General features: G+C 38.9%; 1 protein-coding gene across 6 annotated transcripts in view; it reads right to left on the bottom strand.

The window, feature by feature from the left end:
• TRPC4 (transient receptor potential cation channel subfamily C member 4) overlaps nucleotides 1-16,523 on the bottom strand; it is a 117,498-nt gene that overhangs the window by 77,545 nt on the left and 23,430 nt on the right. For 5 of the 6 annotated variants that reach the window (XM_024755468.1, XM_024755469.1, XM_024755470.1 and 2 more), the window contains exon 2: nucleotides 10,980-11,498. The exons of the other annotated variant lie outside the window; for it this stretch is intronic. In XM_024755468.1, coding sequence (XP_024611236.1) covers nucleotides 10,980-11,498 — 519 coding nt within the window. The remainder of the gene's footprint in view (nucleotides 1-10,979; nucleotides 11,499-16,523) is intronic. 6 annotated transcript variants of the gene reach the window in all.

Raw genomic sequence — 16,523 nt, 5'->3', positions numbered from 1 at the left:
CAGCACTGGAGAGGAAATAATAGCAATCTGGAATGGCTGAGCATACAGCAAAAGTCAGGAAGGGGTGAGAGATGAGTCTGGGCAGGAAGTCAGCGCCCAGATATCATCTATCCTGTTGGGGAGACTGGGTTTTACTTTATGGGATCTACAAAGTAAAGATAGGAAACCAGGTTATAGTTTTAAAATAACATAATAGAGCAGCATTATTCACAGTAGCCAAGAGGTGGAAACTGCCCAAATGTCCATCAATAGATTAATAGATAAACAGAATGTGGTATATACATACAGTGAAATATTATTCATACAATGTATATACAGCGTATACATACAGTGAAATACATGCAGGGATGAAACTTTGATACATGCACAACATGGGTAAACGTGAAGATACCATGCAAGTGAAATAAGCCAGACACAAAAGGACAGAGAGTATATGATTCCACTTATATAAGGAATCTAGATGAGTCAAACTCATAGAGACAGAAAGCAGGATGGTTGTTGCCAGGTGCAGGGGAGAGGGGTGAATGTGGACTTACTGTTTAATGGGTAAAGTGTTTCAGTTTGGGAAGGTGAAAAAGTTTTGGAGATGGATGATGGTGATGGTTATACCACAATATGAATATACTTAAAAAATTAAAAATTTTACTGTGGGGAATGTTTACATATTAAACATTCTGAAGTGTGGTGTGATTTTGGATGGAATGAGATTGGAGCCACGGATGCAGGGAAACTGGGTGAGACACACTAGTCTAAGACTTCATTAAAGAGGGCAGGAGGAGTAAGTCTGGAAGGGAGGAAATAATTTGGGAAATAGTAGGGAATATAATGGGCAATAAGATGGGCAGGCTCTGGTGGTTTACAAGAACCTCAATGATCTACGCTCTAAAACTTACTGGTTCAAAACAACAATGTATATTCAATATTTCACAATTTTGTGCATGCCTTAGTCAGTTCAGGCTGTTCTAACAAAGTACTATAGACTGGTGGCTTAAACAAGAAACATTTACTTCTCACAGTTCTGGAGGCCAGAAAGTCTAAGATCAAGATGCTACAGATTTGGTGTCTGGTGAGGGCCTGTCTTCTTGCTGTGTCCTCACATGGTAGTAAGAGGATTAGAGATGTCTCTGGGGTCTCTTGTATAAGGGCACTGATCCTTTTCATGAGGGCTCCATCCTCTTGACCTAATCACCTGCCAAACGCCCCACTTCCAAATATCATCATATTGGGGGTTAGGTGTCAACAGATGAATTTTAGGGGGACACAACATTCAGTCCATAACAGTGGAACAGGAATCTGGGCAGGACTCAGCTGGTTGATTTTTCTGTTTCACATGGCATCAATAGAAGTTACTCAGCAGTATCCAGCTAGAGGATGGCCTGGTGTGGGAGTGTAAAGAAGGTCCAAGTTCACTTCTCTTGTAAGTCTTGTCACTGGAGTGAAGGGTTGGAAGGCTGGGCTCAGGTGCGACGATCAGCAAGAGTGTGTACCCACGGCCTCTCCGGTGTGATGGCCTTTTTAGGACAGTCAGACTTCTCACACGGCACCTCAGCACTGCCAGACAGCATAAGTGGAAGCTGCAAGACTTCTTACAACCAAGCCTTGGATGTTACAGAAAGTCACTTCTCTTGCATTCTATTGGTTCAGGCAGGTAGCCAAGGCAGGCTCTGATCGAGGAGAAGGGTAATTAGATGGCATCTCTCAACTGAAGCCATCTTTAATCTACCACATCAAACTTTGGGAGGTGATGCATATAAAATAATCAAGGATGAGTCTCAGATTTCTAGCATAAGTAACTGGGAAGGCCTTATACTGGAACAGAGACGACAGAAGAAAGCCAGGCTTAAAGGGGAAGATAATGAGTTCATCTCTGGGAAACAGCAGTTTGAGAAAATAATAAAGATTATATGGATTTATGTATTTAAACCATGATTAAATTTCACAGATTTTAGGAAAGCCATGAGCCTTAGGATTGCTGATCCCTTTACAACCTATTCTTTGTCATTTTCTCTAATCTCAGCTCCTGCCACTCCTCTAATTTTTGATCAGTTATTTAGCACTCCTATGTCCTAAGCACTATTCCAAGCACTAGACTTTCACTGATAATGAAGTCAGACAAGATAACAGATACAGGTGAAGAAAGACAGATAAAAACAATTAAACACACAAATAAACAATCTTTTCGGGCTGTGATAAAGGCCATTGTAACAACATTGTGATGTAAAGGGAATGCCTGGGAATAAAGGGTGAAGGAAGAGGACAGTGATTAGGTGGGTAATTTGGATGTTTGCTGGGAAGGTGATAATATGAACTGAGACCTGATACAGAAGCCACCCATGAGTGCCAGGCAGAGTGAAAGGCCAAAGCAGGGGCCACAGGGTGGGAATGAGGGCAGAAAGAATGAAGGGATTCTTTACAACTCCTAGAGGAAAACATAGGCAGAACACTCTTTGCCATAAATCACAGCAATATTTTTTTGGATGCATCTCCTAGAGTAATGGAAATAAAAGCAAAAATAAACAAATGGGATCTCATTAAACTTAAAAGCTTTTGTACAGCAAAGGAAACCATAAACAAAACAAAAAGACAATCTACAGAATGGGAGAAAATATTTCCAAACAATGTGACCGACAAGGGCTTATTTCCAAAATATACAAACAGCTCATAACAGGTCAATATCAAAAAAAAACAAACAAAAAAACAACCCAATCAAAAACGGGCAGAAGACCTAAACAGATATTTCTCCAAAGAAGACATACAGATGACCAAGAGGCACATGAAAAGAGGCTCAACATCACTAATTATTGGAGAAACGCAAATCAAAACTATAGTGAGGTATCACCTCACACCAGTCAGAATGGCCATCATTAAAAAGTTTACAAACAATAAATGCTGGAGAGGGTGTGGAAATAAGGGAACCCTCTTGCACTGTTGGTGGGAATGCAAACTGGTGCAGCCACTATGGGGAACAGTACGGAGATTCCTCAAAAAACTAAAAATAGAGCTACCATATGATTCAGCAGTCACACTCCTGGGCATATATCAGACAAAACTATAGTTTGAAAAGACACATGCACCCCAATGTGCACAGCAGCACTATTTACAATAGCCAGGACATGGAAGCAACCTAAATGTCCATCGACAGAGGAATGGATAAGAAGATGTGGTACATATATACAATGGAATACTACTCAGCCATAAAAAAGGATGAACTCATGCCATTTGCAGCAACATGGATGGACCTAGCGATGATCATACTGACTGAAGTGAGTCAGACCGAGAAAGACAAATATCACGTGATATCACTTAGTGTGGAACCAAAAAACGTGACACAAATGAACTTATTTACAAAAGAGAAACAGACCCACAGACATAAAAATCAAATTTATGGTTACTAAAGGGGAAGAGGGAAGGTATAAATCAGGACTCTGGGATTAGCAGAGTCCCACTACTATATATAAAATAAACAATGAGAACCTACCGTATAGCACAGGAAACTATATTTAATATCCTGTAATAACCTATAATGGAAAAGAATCTGAAAAAGCATATATAAAGAATACATATAGGGCTTCCCTGGTGGCGCAGTGGTTGGGAGTCCTCCTGCCAATGCGGGGGACGTGGGTTCGGGCCCTGGTCCGGGAGGATCCCGCATGCTGCGGAGCGACTGGGCCCGTGAGCCACAACTGCTGAGGGTGCGCTCCGGAGCCCACGAGCCACAACTACTGAGCCCGTATGCCGCAGCTACTGAGACCCATGCGCCTGGAGCCCGTGCTCCGCAGCAAGAGGGGCCACTGCAGTGGGAGGCCCGCGCACCGCAATGAAGAGTAGCCCCTGCTTACAGCAGCTAGAGAGAGCCTGCGTGCGGCGATGAAGACCCAATGCAGCCAAAAATAATAAAATAAAATTAAAAAAAAAAAAAAGAATACATATATAAAAGAATATATATGTATAACAGAATCACTTTGCTGTACCCCTGAAACTAACACAACATTATAAATCAACTATACTCCAATTTTTAAAAATGAATCCGATGGACCTTAATTTAAAAAAATAATAATGAAGGGATTCTCCATCCTCCATCCTCTTTTTTGCCTCCCTGCGTCTGCACATGGTGTTTCTTCCCGTAATGACTTTTTGTAACTTCTCTGCCTGGATGACTCTTGGTTTTCCATGGAAACTCAATTAAGCCACTTTTTCTTCAGGAAGTCTCCCCTAAAACCTTCAGACCAAATTAGGAGGCATTTTCCTGGGCTCCAGGAAGGCAGCTCTGCCACAGCCTCTGTAACCCGCACTATGACATTTGTGTTGACTTTTCTTCCATCCCTAATAATCTGGTAGTTGTTTGAGGGTAAGGCATTTGTCTTTGATTTCAGCATCACCAGCAAGTAGCAAATAGTAAAGCCTCTTTTTTTTTTTTTTTTTTTTTTGCGGTACGCGGGCCTCTCACTGCTGTGGCCTCTCCCGTTGCGGAGCACAGGCTCCGGACACGCAGGCTCAGCGGCCATGGCTCACGGGCCCAGCCACTCCGCGGCATGTGGGATCTTCCCGGACCAGGGCACGAACCCGTGTCCCCTGCATCGGCAGGCAGACTCTCAACCACTGCACCACCAGGGAAGCCCTAAAGGCTCTCTTAAATAAGTGAGTGAAGGGGCTAATAAGGAAGGAGGACAGGAAGGGAAGGAGGAAAGAAAATGAGGAAAATATCGTAAATGAGGAAGGTAGCATGTAAAACGTTAGTGCAATCTAGCTACAAAGGAATTTTTAGCTTATAGTCAGCATTTTCTGCTTGATTAAGTACTGCAGTACGCACACACACACGCACACACACGAACTTCATTGTATTACCTAAGCAAGAATAAAATTCTAGACTCTAGGACACTTCTGGAAGAAATCCAAACCTGGCCTAGGGCTTGCTGATTTCTCATTTTTCTGTCCTCTGTCTCTGGCGTAGAATGGACACCCTGCAAGCACATGTGGACTTGCACTTGGAGAGACAAAGAGCAGCTCTTGCCCAGAGCTCCCTAAGCCAATCCGCTAGGTTCCTCATATGTTTACTTCATAGCAGCTGCCAACAAGATTTCCAGCCCCCCCCATGCCCTGATATTAGAGGAGAATGTGTTAAAGGATGAAAAGTTGTTCTGGGCTGCATGTTTCAGAGCCACCTGGGGAAAATCACTGAGCCCAGAGAATGCCATGGAGAGAAACAGCAATGGTGCCCCACATTTAAAACTGAAGTCGTGTTTTGGAATGAGGAAAAGCAGGCCTTCTTACAACATGCAGGGAGCTTGCAACGGGGCAGATGAAGGTAAAAACCATAAAGGAAACAGGTCTTAGTATTTTCGTATTTTTCTGTGGCAGCAGAGGGCATGCCACTGAGTACTCCCTAAAGCTGAAGGGGAAAAGGGAACGGAGTGTGACCCAAAGAATAAAAATATGACCTTATGGGATAGCTTTCCCAGTTCTATATTACCTAGAAGCAATCTGTAAACACGCAGCTTTTGAATTCAGCTTCAGAATCACGAATCACCAAATTACAGCACAGGCATCATACATCCTAGAGGGTTTTACTGTATGTTTCTGTTTCCAAGAATTGAGACAAAAAACAACTAACCTTTATTGAGAAAAAATGTGAATATGCCTCATATGGTCGAAGAACAATGAGGGTAAGAGAAGTTTAAAAGCTCCCTCTTCTTCCCATGATTTATAAGGGATCTTGAGCAATACTTTATATTGTACCTCAAACCATTAGGTTTTGTTGAGAACAATTATGTTTCTGTTCCATAAAGTCCTAAAAGACAACCTATTGGGTTTTTGTATTTTCCAGGAAATATGTGGGTTGGGATAAGCTGTTAAATCCATAATTTCAAAAAGTGGTGACGCTGAATTTTGTTTCATGATGAGTGACAGAGAAGATATGAAACATTAAATAATGACCTAAATGAAAATAACCCTCAAATTTAAATGTTAATTTGGGGAAATCCCCTGGAGGTCCAGTGGTTAGGACTCCGCAGGGGGCACGGGTTCGATCCCTGGTCTTGGAACTAAGATCCTGCAAGATGCATGGCCCCCCAAAATGTGAATTTTTTGCAAAAGGAGCAAAAGAAATTGTTCTTCATCACTGACAAATGAAATGATCAGATCTGAATAATGAAAAAGAGCTGATATTGCTACCCTTGTTTGTCAATCATCATGGAGTCAGAAGCACCAGTTTTATACAAAAAAATAATTCACTGGAGGACCAAGAGAAGGTTTCTAATTCACCATGAAATTTTTTCAAAGATACTATCATTAACCTAATGTTTTTTAAAATTTTTATATTACATTGGACTATAGTTGGTTTACAATGTTGTGCTAGTTTCAGGTGTATAGCAAAGTGATTCAGTTATACATATACATACATCTATTCTTTTCAAATTCTTTTCCCATTTAGGTTATTACAGAGTATTGAGCGGAGTTCCCTTTGCTATACAGTAGGTCCTTGTTGGCTATCTATTTTAAATATAGTAGTGTATACATGTCAATCCCAAACTAACCTAGTGGTTTTAGTTTATGTCTGCGGCAAATGAAGGCTACATTGGAAAGAGTTGTTTATCCTCTGATGCAACGCATTTTTATTAGGTGAACAGAAGAATATACCTCTTTAAAAATAAATTCCTGAATTGTTTCCTTTTTGTATTTATTAAAGCAGTATCAAATACAAGCTATGTTTTATATCTAACTTAAAGTTAAAAATTGCTATTTTATGTTTTGGAAGATATACATTTATCACACTCTAATCAGTGCAGTTTAAAAGGCTGAAGTTATACCATGTTGTGGACATATACAATTTCATATTTAATTGTGGAAGAAACAGAAACAATCATTTTCAGATATAAATTAGGAAAAGTGGTTGCATGTCATTAATTAGCTGTAAAGAAACTCATGGGGATTGAATTCCAAGCTCTAAAATCCTAGTGTTAAATTAAATGCCTAATGACCTGTCATAGTTCCGTCAGCCAGGCTGACAAGTCCTGAACAGGCATTTGCTTCATCCATTATCCAGTGGCAGGTGCTGAAATGTTTGGTCCCCAGGAGGGGCCTGGGCTGAGGCCTTGGGGAGCCTTGATCATCTTTTGCCTTTACCTAGCAACAGCCGGTGTGGGCACTTGCTTGGAGGACAGAGGCAGGGCCCAGAAACTGGTCAATGAGTGTGCTCCGGAGAACAGAGGAAGAGGAAAGTAAGCTAAAGAAATGCTGTTTTTTATCCCTTTTACAAGTCTCTTAATTATTTACGTCACTCAGTGTAGCCTCATGTATCAAAACCCTACCATATGTCTGGCATTTTTGATGAGCTCTGCTATGATAACAGTTCCTGATTCTGAGGTGTAGCATGTAGCAGTCAGGTTCAAAGGGCATACATAATCAACCACCTAAAATATATTTTAAAAATGCAAGGCAGGGCTTCCCTGGTGGCGCAGTGGTTGAGAGTCCGCCTGCCAATGCAGGGGACACGGGTTCGTGCCCCGGCCGGTCCGAGAAGATCCCACATGCCGCGGAGCGGCTGGGCCCGTGAGCCATGGGCGCTGAGCCTGCGCGTCCGGAGCCTGTGCTCCGCAACGGGAGAGGCCACAGCAGTGAGAGGCCCGCGTACCGCAAAAAAAAAAAAAAAAAAGCAAGGCAGAAGAACAAATTAAAATCAAGTGTGTAGTATATAATCTAAGTTACTTTTTAAAGCTGATAATGGAAGAATTAGAGCATGGACAACCCTAGGGTCTGAGATAAAGTTTATGCACTTTTGATGAGAATGTCTTTTTAACAGTTTAGCATAATGATTATAACAATAGACTGTAAGAGGATAAACTTAAAAATTTTCCTATTAATTAATTAATTTATTTTTAGCAGTGTGTATGTGTCATACCAAACTACCAATTCAAAAGTGCAATTCGACCCACGAGGCCTAGATAAATATTCAGTACAAATATTAAAACATTTAATAATGAAGCTGCATTTGCTTCATAGCAAATGCACTTAGCTTTTTATACTGAGGGTCCATGAGGGGATAAGCAAAAACAATGATAGTATCAGTCATTACTAAATATAATAGATAGCTCCTCTTCTGGACAAATATGCCAGGAAGTATGCCTAGATCTGGACTTGTATTGTCCTGCTTCATCTTAACTACTGACCTATGAAGTAGGCAGTATTTTCCTATTTTAAAGGTGAGAAAACAAAAACTTAAAGGATAATTGGTCTAACATCACATACCTGATTAGGAGCAGAAAAGAGGATTATATCCACTGCACAGGCTTCATGTGTTTCATAGGATATTTTATTTCAATGATACAAAGATGAGTTACTGGATACCAACAAAAAGACATCTTTCCAATAGTTCTTAGATGGCCAGAAATTTACCTGAAAGAAGGTGTGGCTACAGTATGCACACTTAGATGGAAAGTTTTTATGAGTTCTAATGCATGCAATGACTTGTAAGTTTCTTCCTTTTTTTTTTCTTTGTGTATGATCCTTTTAACGTGTTGTTGGATTCTCTTTGCTAGTATTTTGTTGAGGATTTTTGCATCTATATTCATCAGTGATATTGGTCTGTAATTTTCTTTTTTTGTAGTATCTTTGTCTGGTTTTGGTATCAGGGTGATGGCGGCCTCATAGAATGAGTTTGGGAGTGTTCCTTCCTCCGCAATTTTTTGGAAGAATTTGAGAAGCATGGGTGTTAGCTCATCTCTAAATGTTTGATGGAATTCAACAAATTCCATCAAACATTTAGAAGCCATCTGGTCCTGGGCTTTTGTTTGTTGGAAGATTTTTAATCACAGTTTCAATTTCATTACCTGTGATTGGTCTGTTCATATTTTCTATTTCTTCCTGATTCAGTCTTGGCAGGTTGTGCATTTCTAAGAATTTGTCCATTTCTTCCAGGTTGTCCGTTTTATTGGCATAGAGTTGCTTGTAGTAATCTCTCATGATCCTTTGTATTTCTGCAGTGTCCGTTGTTACTTCTCCTTTTTCATTTCTAATTCTATTGATTCCTGTCTTCTCCCTTTTTTTCTTGATGAGTCTGGCTAATGGTTTATCAATTTTGTTTATCTTCTCAAAGGACCAGCTTTTAGTTTTATTGATCTTTGCTATTGTTTTCTTTGTTTTTATTTCACTTATTTCTTCTCTGATCTTTATGATTTCTTTCCTTCTGCTAACTTTGGGTTTTGTCTGTTCTTCTTTCTCTAGTTCCTTCAGGTGTAAGGTTAGATTGTTTATTTGAAATTTTTCTCGTTTCTTGAGGTAGGCTTGTATAGCTATAAACTTCCCTCTTAAAACTGCTTTTGCTGCATTCCGTAGGTTTTGGATTGTCGTGTTTTCATTGTCATTTGTCTCTCGGTATTCTTTGATTTCCTCTTTGATTTCTTCAGTGATCTCTTGGTTATTTAGTAACATATTGTTTAGCCTCCATATGTTTGTGTGTTTTACATTTTTTCCCCTGTAATTCATTTCTAATCTCATAGCATTGTGGTCAGAAAAGATGCTTGATATGATTTCAATTTTCTTAAATTTACTGAGGCTTGATTTGTGACCCAAGATGTGATCTATCCTGGAGAATGTTCCATGTGCACTTGAGAAGAAAGTGTAATCTGCTGTTTTTTGGATGGAATGTCCTATAAATATCAATTAAATCTATCTGGTGTATTTGTAAGTTTCATATTTAGTATTTTACAATCTTTAATCATGTGAAATTTTTCATCAATTTCTTCTAGTTGCATATTAAAATTATTCTAGTCCCTTAAAAAGAAAAAGAGCCCTGAGTCTTAAACACAATACCCTAAAAAAAAAGAGTTGATACTAGTACATGTGATTTTAGAATCAGTGGGAATGCACAGGAATGAAGCTGTTTCCTTTGTTGTTCAGGGAAAAGATTGTTAATTACTTTTAGGCTCCCATGACAACTGGCCAAAGAACTACAGGAAAAACTCAAAGAAGCAAATTCAGGTATCTTCAATCTTAAGTATTTAGTAAGTAGCAATAGATAAAGCAGCCAGTGCTAATGTAGAATATTTAGGGCCAAGTTAAAAAAAAAAATGAATACATTTTTTTCAGAAGTTTCTTTTTCTCTTTCTTTTTCATCTTATATTACATGCATAGTTTTTTCCAACTTTTGTTCTAGAACAATTACTATAATTCACCAATGAAAAGAACACCAATATTTTCTGGAGGTAGAAGTAAATAGATTTTTGCGAACTTACTCAAAATCAGTGATGGGAACAACAATTACACTAGGTGATAAGTGTAATAGATCTGAATTTTCCTTATTTAATGTTCAAATCCATGGAAATCTAATGAAAAATTTATTACTCTTCTGCAATTTGCAATTGACTTCTTAACTTCTCATTCCCGACAAATCAAGAAACTAAGCCAGACATGAAGGAAGTTTTAGTATTTTCATCTGCTGTTGGACTAAAGGCTTTCCTTTATTAATAACTTCTAATAATGTATTTTATTAGGATCATACCTTATAATTTACTAAGAGCCTTCACACACATCCACTCATTTTACACTTCCTACAAATCTGTGAGTAAAATATTTTATACGTATAAAGAAATATATATATATAAAATCAAATATAAAGTCCCTTAAGCAGATGAGAAAACCGAAACTCAAAGAGATCTGTGTGACCCTCTAAAGTAGCAAAACTTATAAATGGCAGAACCAGAAATCTTAGTGCAGAGATTCTAAAATTCATTAGTTTTACCATCACACACCATTAACTGTGTACATTTAAACACAGATGTCAAAAACCATCACTAATTATTAACCTACTTACCACCCCTCTTCAATGTGTTTCATCATCCGTAATCTGGCAAACAAGAAATATCATGCACTTACAGCTAAACAGAAAATGCTTTAAACCCCCAACCTAATTTTGGAGTACCAGTTTCCCTCACTGCCATTTAAATTCTGTGGCATCTTGATGGATAAAGTCTGGCAAAACTCACCTCTTTCTGACGGTACTTAATGGCCAATTTGAGTCTCGCGAGGTCATTTCCACTTTGTTCTTCTAGGAGACTGTTGTCATCGCGGTAATTAAGAATGATTTCCAGCTCGCGGGAACTTCTTGTCTGATCCAGTAGGTCCTTAGCAAATTGTTTGCACTGTCGTGACAGCTCCTCATACTCTGACTTGAATTCATTTTCCACCTTACTCAGTTCCTGGAGCTCCCAACTTAACTGAAAGGCTGTGAGAAAAGGGTCTTCACTGGACAGGGCGATGAGAGAGGGGCTGGCCAGGGCCTTGTAGATGTTGAGTCTGGAGCGGGAGTGGCGAAGACTGTCCACATCCGAGCTGGACACGCATTCGACGCAGTTGCAGCGGACCTCGTGGGGTCTGGGCACCGAGACGCCTTTCTGAACCAAAAGTTTTATTATCTCGTAATTATTTGTATGGGCTGCCAAAATGATGGGTGTAATGTCTGGAGTGAATTCAGAGAACTGCTTATCAAGGAGTATGGGAGGCACCTAGAAAAAAGAAAGCAGAGGTCGTGAGTAGTAACGCATTTGCTCAAGCCTGTGAATTTAAACAACGCGCTATAGCAATGTTGAACAAGATTCATAAGTCTTTTGTCAGGTTTTTGGTTTTTTTGCAGGAGAGTTAGGGCTTTTTTCCCCTCAAAAGACAATAGAAAATTAAACAAAAACTAGCTCTGCAATAGAATGACACATTATTCTTTGTTCAATCCGAATCATGATCTTAAACTCAGTGCCTATGGAAACTCTTTGATAAAAGACTTTCTTGCTCCCAACTTATTTTCTGGCTGACAATCTTTGCTTTTCTTCCCCAGTGATATGGGCTCCATAAGTAATAAGAAAGACGCTACAAAATAGTTGATGATTTGTTTTAAACCCAAGATCTTCCTCTGCAATAGAAGGTTTTAAATTCTTCAGTCAGGTTTTTGCTTGTTTGTTTGTGTTTTATCTTCTGCAGTCCTAAGATCCACCCTGCGATTACAGGTGGCAGTGGAACGCAAGAGTGCTAGCCCCTCTGCTTTGTGTTTTCATCCATTCCTTTATGGTATATTTTCCAGATGACAAGAGGTACCCCATTCTAACATCGCTGTTATTAGAAATAAATGCTTCCTGTGGAAGAACCTTAAAAACATTATGCTAAGTGAAAGAAGCCAGTCACAAAAGATCACATATTGTATGATTCCATTTTTATAAAATATGCGAAACAGGCAAATCTGTATACGGAGAAAGTAGTGATTGCCTAGGCTTGGGGGTAATGGAAGGGATGGGAGGTAACTGCTAAAGGACACAAAGTTTCTTTTGAGGGTGATAAAAACTTTCTAATATTGTAGTTATGGTTGCACAACCCTGTGAATATACTAAAAATCACCGAATAGTATACTTTAAGTGGGTGAATGTTATGGTATGTGAATTATATCGCAATAAAGCTATTAAAAAAGAAAAAAGTAAGAAAGAAATGCTTCCCAATGAATCAGGTCACCAATGCGCTTATGAACAATTTCCTTTGGGTTATATTCTAGGAATGGTAATGACAAAAGTAATTTAATAGGCACTATGTAGTAGGCCTAAAGCACATCCACCCTCACTATTCATTATTCACATTTTATAGACATGGTCTCTCGCTGAGTAAGTGGGAATCCTGCTATTTGAACCTAGGTCCGTCTGTCTGACACCCAGGCCTGTACGTACTGCACTACACCCTGCTGCTTTACAATTTTTGGTTTAGTATTTCTTCCTGCTGGTGCAAAGTCACAGAGGCCTCTATGAAAATAAATGCTACATAAGGACAAGTTAAACAGGCATGGCAGAAAAAGTGATGACACGCCACATTAAAATATGCTGCTGGTCAAATATGATTAAAACCACAGAAGGATCAAAAGAAACAACTATGTAGAGAAAAACGAAAGTCATAGGAAACTTCAGTAGCACTACTTTTAAGTAGAAGTGTTATCTTTATATGAGAATAATTAAACTCAACTGCTTTTAATTCATCTGGCCATTTTGAATATCCATTTATTTCATAAGACACACACACTATATATACATATTTTTAAGATATTCAGTATTTTATTTAATTTTTTAGAAGACAATTTATGTATTTCCCCCACCCCTTCCTTTAAGTTAGTGTGACAATTTTCCATAATAAACGACTTAAAGGAAGCTTTGGTCAAGAATGGAATGAAATAGCAAAACAAAACTCAAAAAAACCCCAAATCACTACTGCTTTTTAAAAAACCCCATCACTTTCACCAGTTATATTCAAACAAAACACATAAACTATATATACTTAACAGACAGCAGTCTGCTGGGAGTCTGACAGGTCAGCCTAGCAGGCACATGTGATTGTTTATCCAGGTCCCAGAGGGTAAGTAAGCATTGCATTGAAAAATAACAATAAAACAAAAACACTTAAACAACTGCCCGTTATTGAGTGCTAATTACACACCTGAATCAAGTATTACATGGAGTCTGAAAATTGGGGGTTTTCTTGTTCTTCCATCACTTCTAAGTTTAGTAATTGGCATTCTTCTGTATGTACAACTTTGCTCTCTTCTCCTCTTAATTATTGAGTATTACTGATGAATCCATGGATTCTTCCTTTATTTTATTCAATATATTTTGATTCATTGCAATAATTATTCATTTTGAACTTGTTATTGAGGTATAGCATACATACATACAGTAAAATGCACAGAGATCAGTGTACATCTTGAAACCTTTTTTAAAACGTGAACACACCTGTGTGACAAGACACAGACAAAAATCTAGATGAGGACTTCCCTGGTAGCGCAGTGGTTGAGAATCCGCATGCCAATGCAGGGGACACGGGTTTGAGCCCTGGTCCGGGAAGATCCCACATGCCCCAGAGCAACTAAGCCCATGCACCACAACTACTGAGCCCACATGCCACAACAACTGAAGCCTGCGTGCCTAGAGCCGGTGGTCCACAACAAGAGAAGCCATCGCAAAGAGAAGAAGCCCACGCACCGCAACAAAGGGTAGCCCCCACTTGCTGCAACTAGAGGAAGCCCACGCGCAGCAACGTAGACCCAATGCAGCCAAAAATAAAATAAATAAATTTATAAAAAATAAATCTAGAAGAGTGCCTGCACCCCAGGGACCTCCCTCTTGTCACCTCCCAGTCATTCCAATTTGTAATCACAAATCGAACTGCTGTCACCACAGATTACTTTCACATACTTTTTAACTTTATATAAACAAATTAAAGTATGTACTTTTTATGTCTAGCTCTCTCCATTCCACATTAGCTCTTTGAAATATATTCATATTGTTAGTAGCAATCGTTTTTGTTACTTCAATTCTGCATAATATTCTGGTTTATGAATATAGCACAATTTGTTTACCATTCTATTTTTGATGATATTTCTGTGGCTTCCAGTCTGTGGCTATTCAGAATATTGCTCCTATGCACATTTTTGTCCATGTCTGTTGGTCTTGTATCTAGCAATGGAATTTCCGGGTCAAACAATTTTCTGAAGCAGTGATACCAATTTTCATGCCCACCACAAATTATACTTGGTATTCCCAGTTATTTATCTATCAATCTATCTATCCATCTATTTATTTACACCACTCAACTTGTGAAGCAATCATTTTGAGTTGGATTATTCATTATTTATTATCAGGGTTGGGTATTGAGTTTGTCTAAGGCCTTTTATACTTCTCTGAGGATAATCATAATTATTCTCCTTAGTCCTAAAAATATGGCACGTGTGCCCACGAGCCCACACACCTGCATACACACACACACAGTATAATACTATGCAGATGGCTTTAGCATAAAAAATTAGTAAATTCCATAAGGAGAGTATGAATAAAGGAAAAGGGAAATGAATTTAGAGAAGACATTATTTTTACTTGGTAGAATTAGAAAAGGACTTTAGGAGGAATTTAAACTTAAGATTGGTTGGAACTAACAATGTAGAAAAGTTACAGGAAAAATGACAACAAGAAGAAAATAAGAAAGATGGATTCATAGCAAATACTTTCTTTAGAGTATGGGATAAATCATATAGAGATAAATAATCATAAAACGCCTCAGTGTAGATCAGGGCAAGATGAGGGAAGGTTTTGAATCGCATTATTTTGTAGACATTGGTGGAATCATACAAGAATTGAACCAGGAGAGTGATGGAGTAATTCCGAAGTATTAACATCACGCTAGCATATTTTGCTTGTTGAATTAAGAGGCAGATGGGTAGAGGCAGATAATGGAGCCTGGTAACGAGTGCAGTCTGAACTAGGGTTGTAGCAATGGAAAAGGAGCGGCTGTGCGTATGACCCATCAAGCGGTGCTGGGGGTGTGAGAGAGAACAAGCATGGGATAGAACAATTTGAAGCAACGATATCAGAAAATAAGAGAGGTCTAGTCCAGATGCCCGGAGATACCTTCCAGTTCAGATTTCACTTTCTTTAATGTCTACTTTTCTGGGAGGGAAAGCTGGTCAACAGAACTAAACAATTCAGAGTTCCATTACAGAATGGCCACGTGCTAATGGCACATTTGCAAAATCTTGCCCTGAAAGGGGACTTTCAGAGAAGTCCTGAATCAAATAAGGGCCAATGAGCTTTCCCCTCTCTTCGGTCTGTTAGCTGGTTATGAATAACAATTGATAGAAGGCCACTTCTTACTGACTTCATTGGAAAGATGAGAGTGCCACCCACACGACCTCTTGCCTTGGAAGATGGTGACATTGAAGACAGGAAGAGGGCAGCAAGCTGAGAGACTGCTGTTTGCTGAGCTCCCACAGCTGAGAAATTTATCTGTTGAGTAGCCACTCTGCTATCTACTAAATACTCAGAAATTTAAAGAAGTCTAAAATATAAGGCATTTGATCTCAGAAACATTTAGAAAATGCAGAAAATGGGCTTGCTCCCTCTTTTTCATGCTTCATTCACCAGTCTGTTTTCTGTCTCCATCCTGTGCTTCGCTTTATTCAATATCTTCAACATGCAACTCTCCATCTTTCCTTCTGTGGTGCCAACGTTACAAGTGAAAAGCATATTTTTCTAGCATTAAAATAAATAAATAGGTCACTAGAAGTGCTTGGTAGCTATTACCTAAAAATGGTTTTGATAGAAATATTGTATTTTTCCAAATTTTTCAAATTTGCCATTTGGCATATTTAAGGATAGATATAAAGATCATGAGGATAACCCTGTAGATAAAAATCACACTATGCTTGACTTATTTTAGCTGAAGTAAACTCTACAGACATAAAAACACTACTCCCAGGCAAACATACATGCATGAAAATGTATACTCACATTACTCGTAAACAAACAACACACTCCACCGTTTAACAAATTCCAACTGATTGAATTATACAGTTGACCCAGTAATCTACAACTAAGTAGAAGAGGCAGTTAAAAGAGGATCTGGAAACCAAATTCATGTCCCTGTTTCTTATGTTGCGTAGCTGGAAGTTTGCTCTGGCTTTTCTTCTGTCTAAGATTTATGAATGAGTATTTGTTCAACGTCTTTTTCTCAGCCTT

The sequence above is a fragment of the Neophocaena asiaeorientalis genome, unplaced genomic scaffold (genome assembly GCF_003031525.2).
Source record: "Neophocaena asiaeorientalis asiaeorientalis breed wild unplaced genomic scaffold, Neophocaena_asiaeorientalis_V1.1 scaffold59, whole genome shotgun sequence".
Lineage (NCBI taxonomy): Eukaryota > Metazoa > Chordata > Mammalia > Artiodactyla > Phocoenidae > Neophocaena > Neophocaena asiaeorientalis.
The sequence above is the reverse complement of the archived record's forward strand: the minus strand, read 5'-3'. Positions and strand labels throughout refer to the sequence as shown.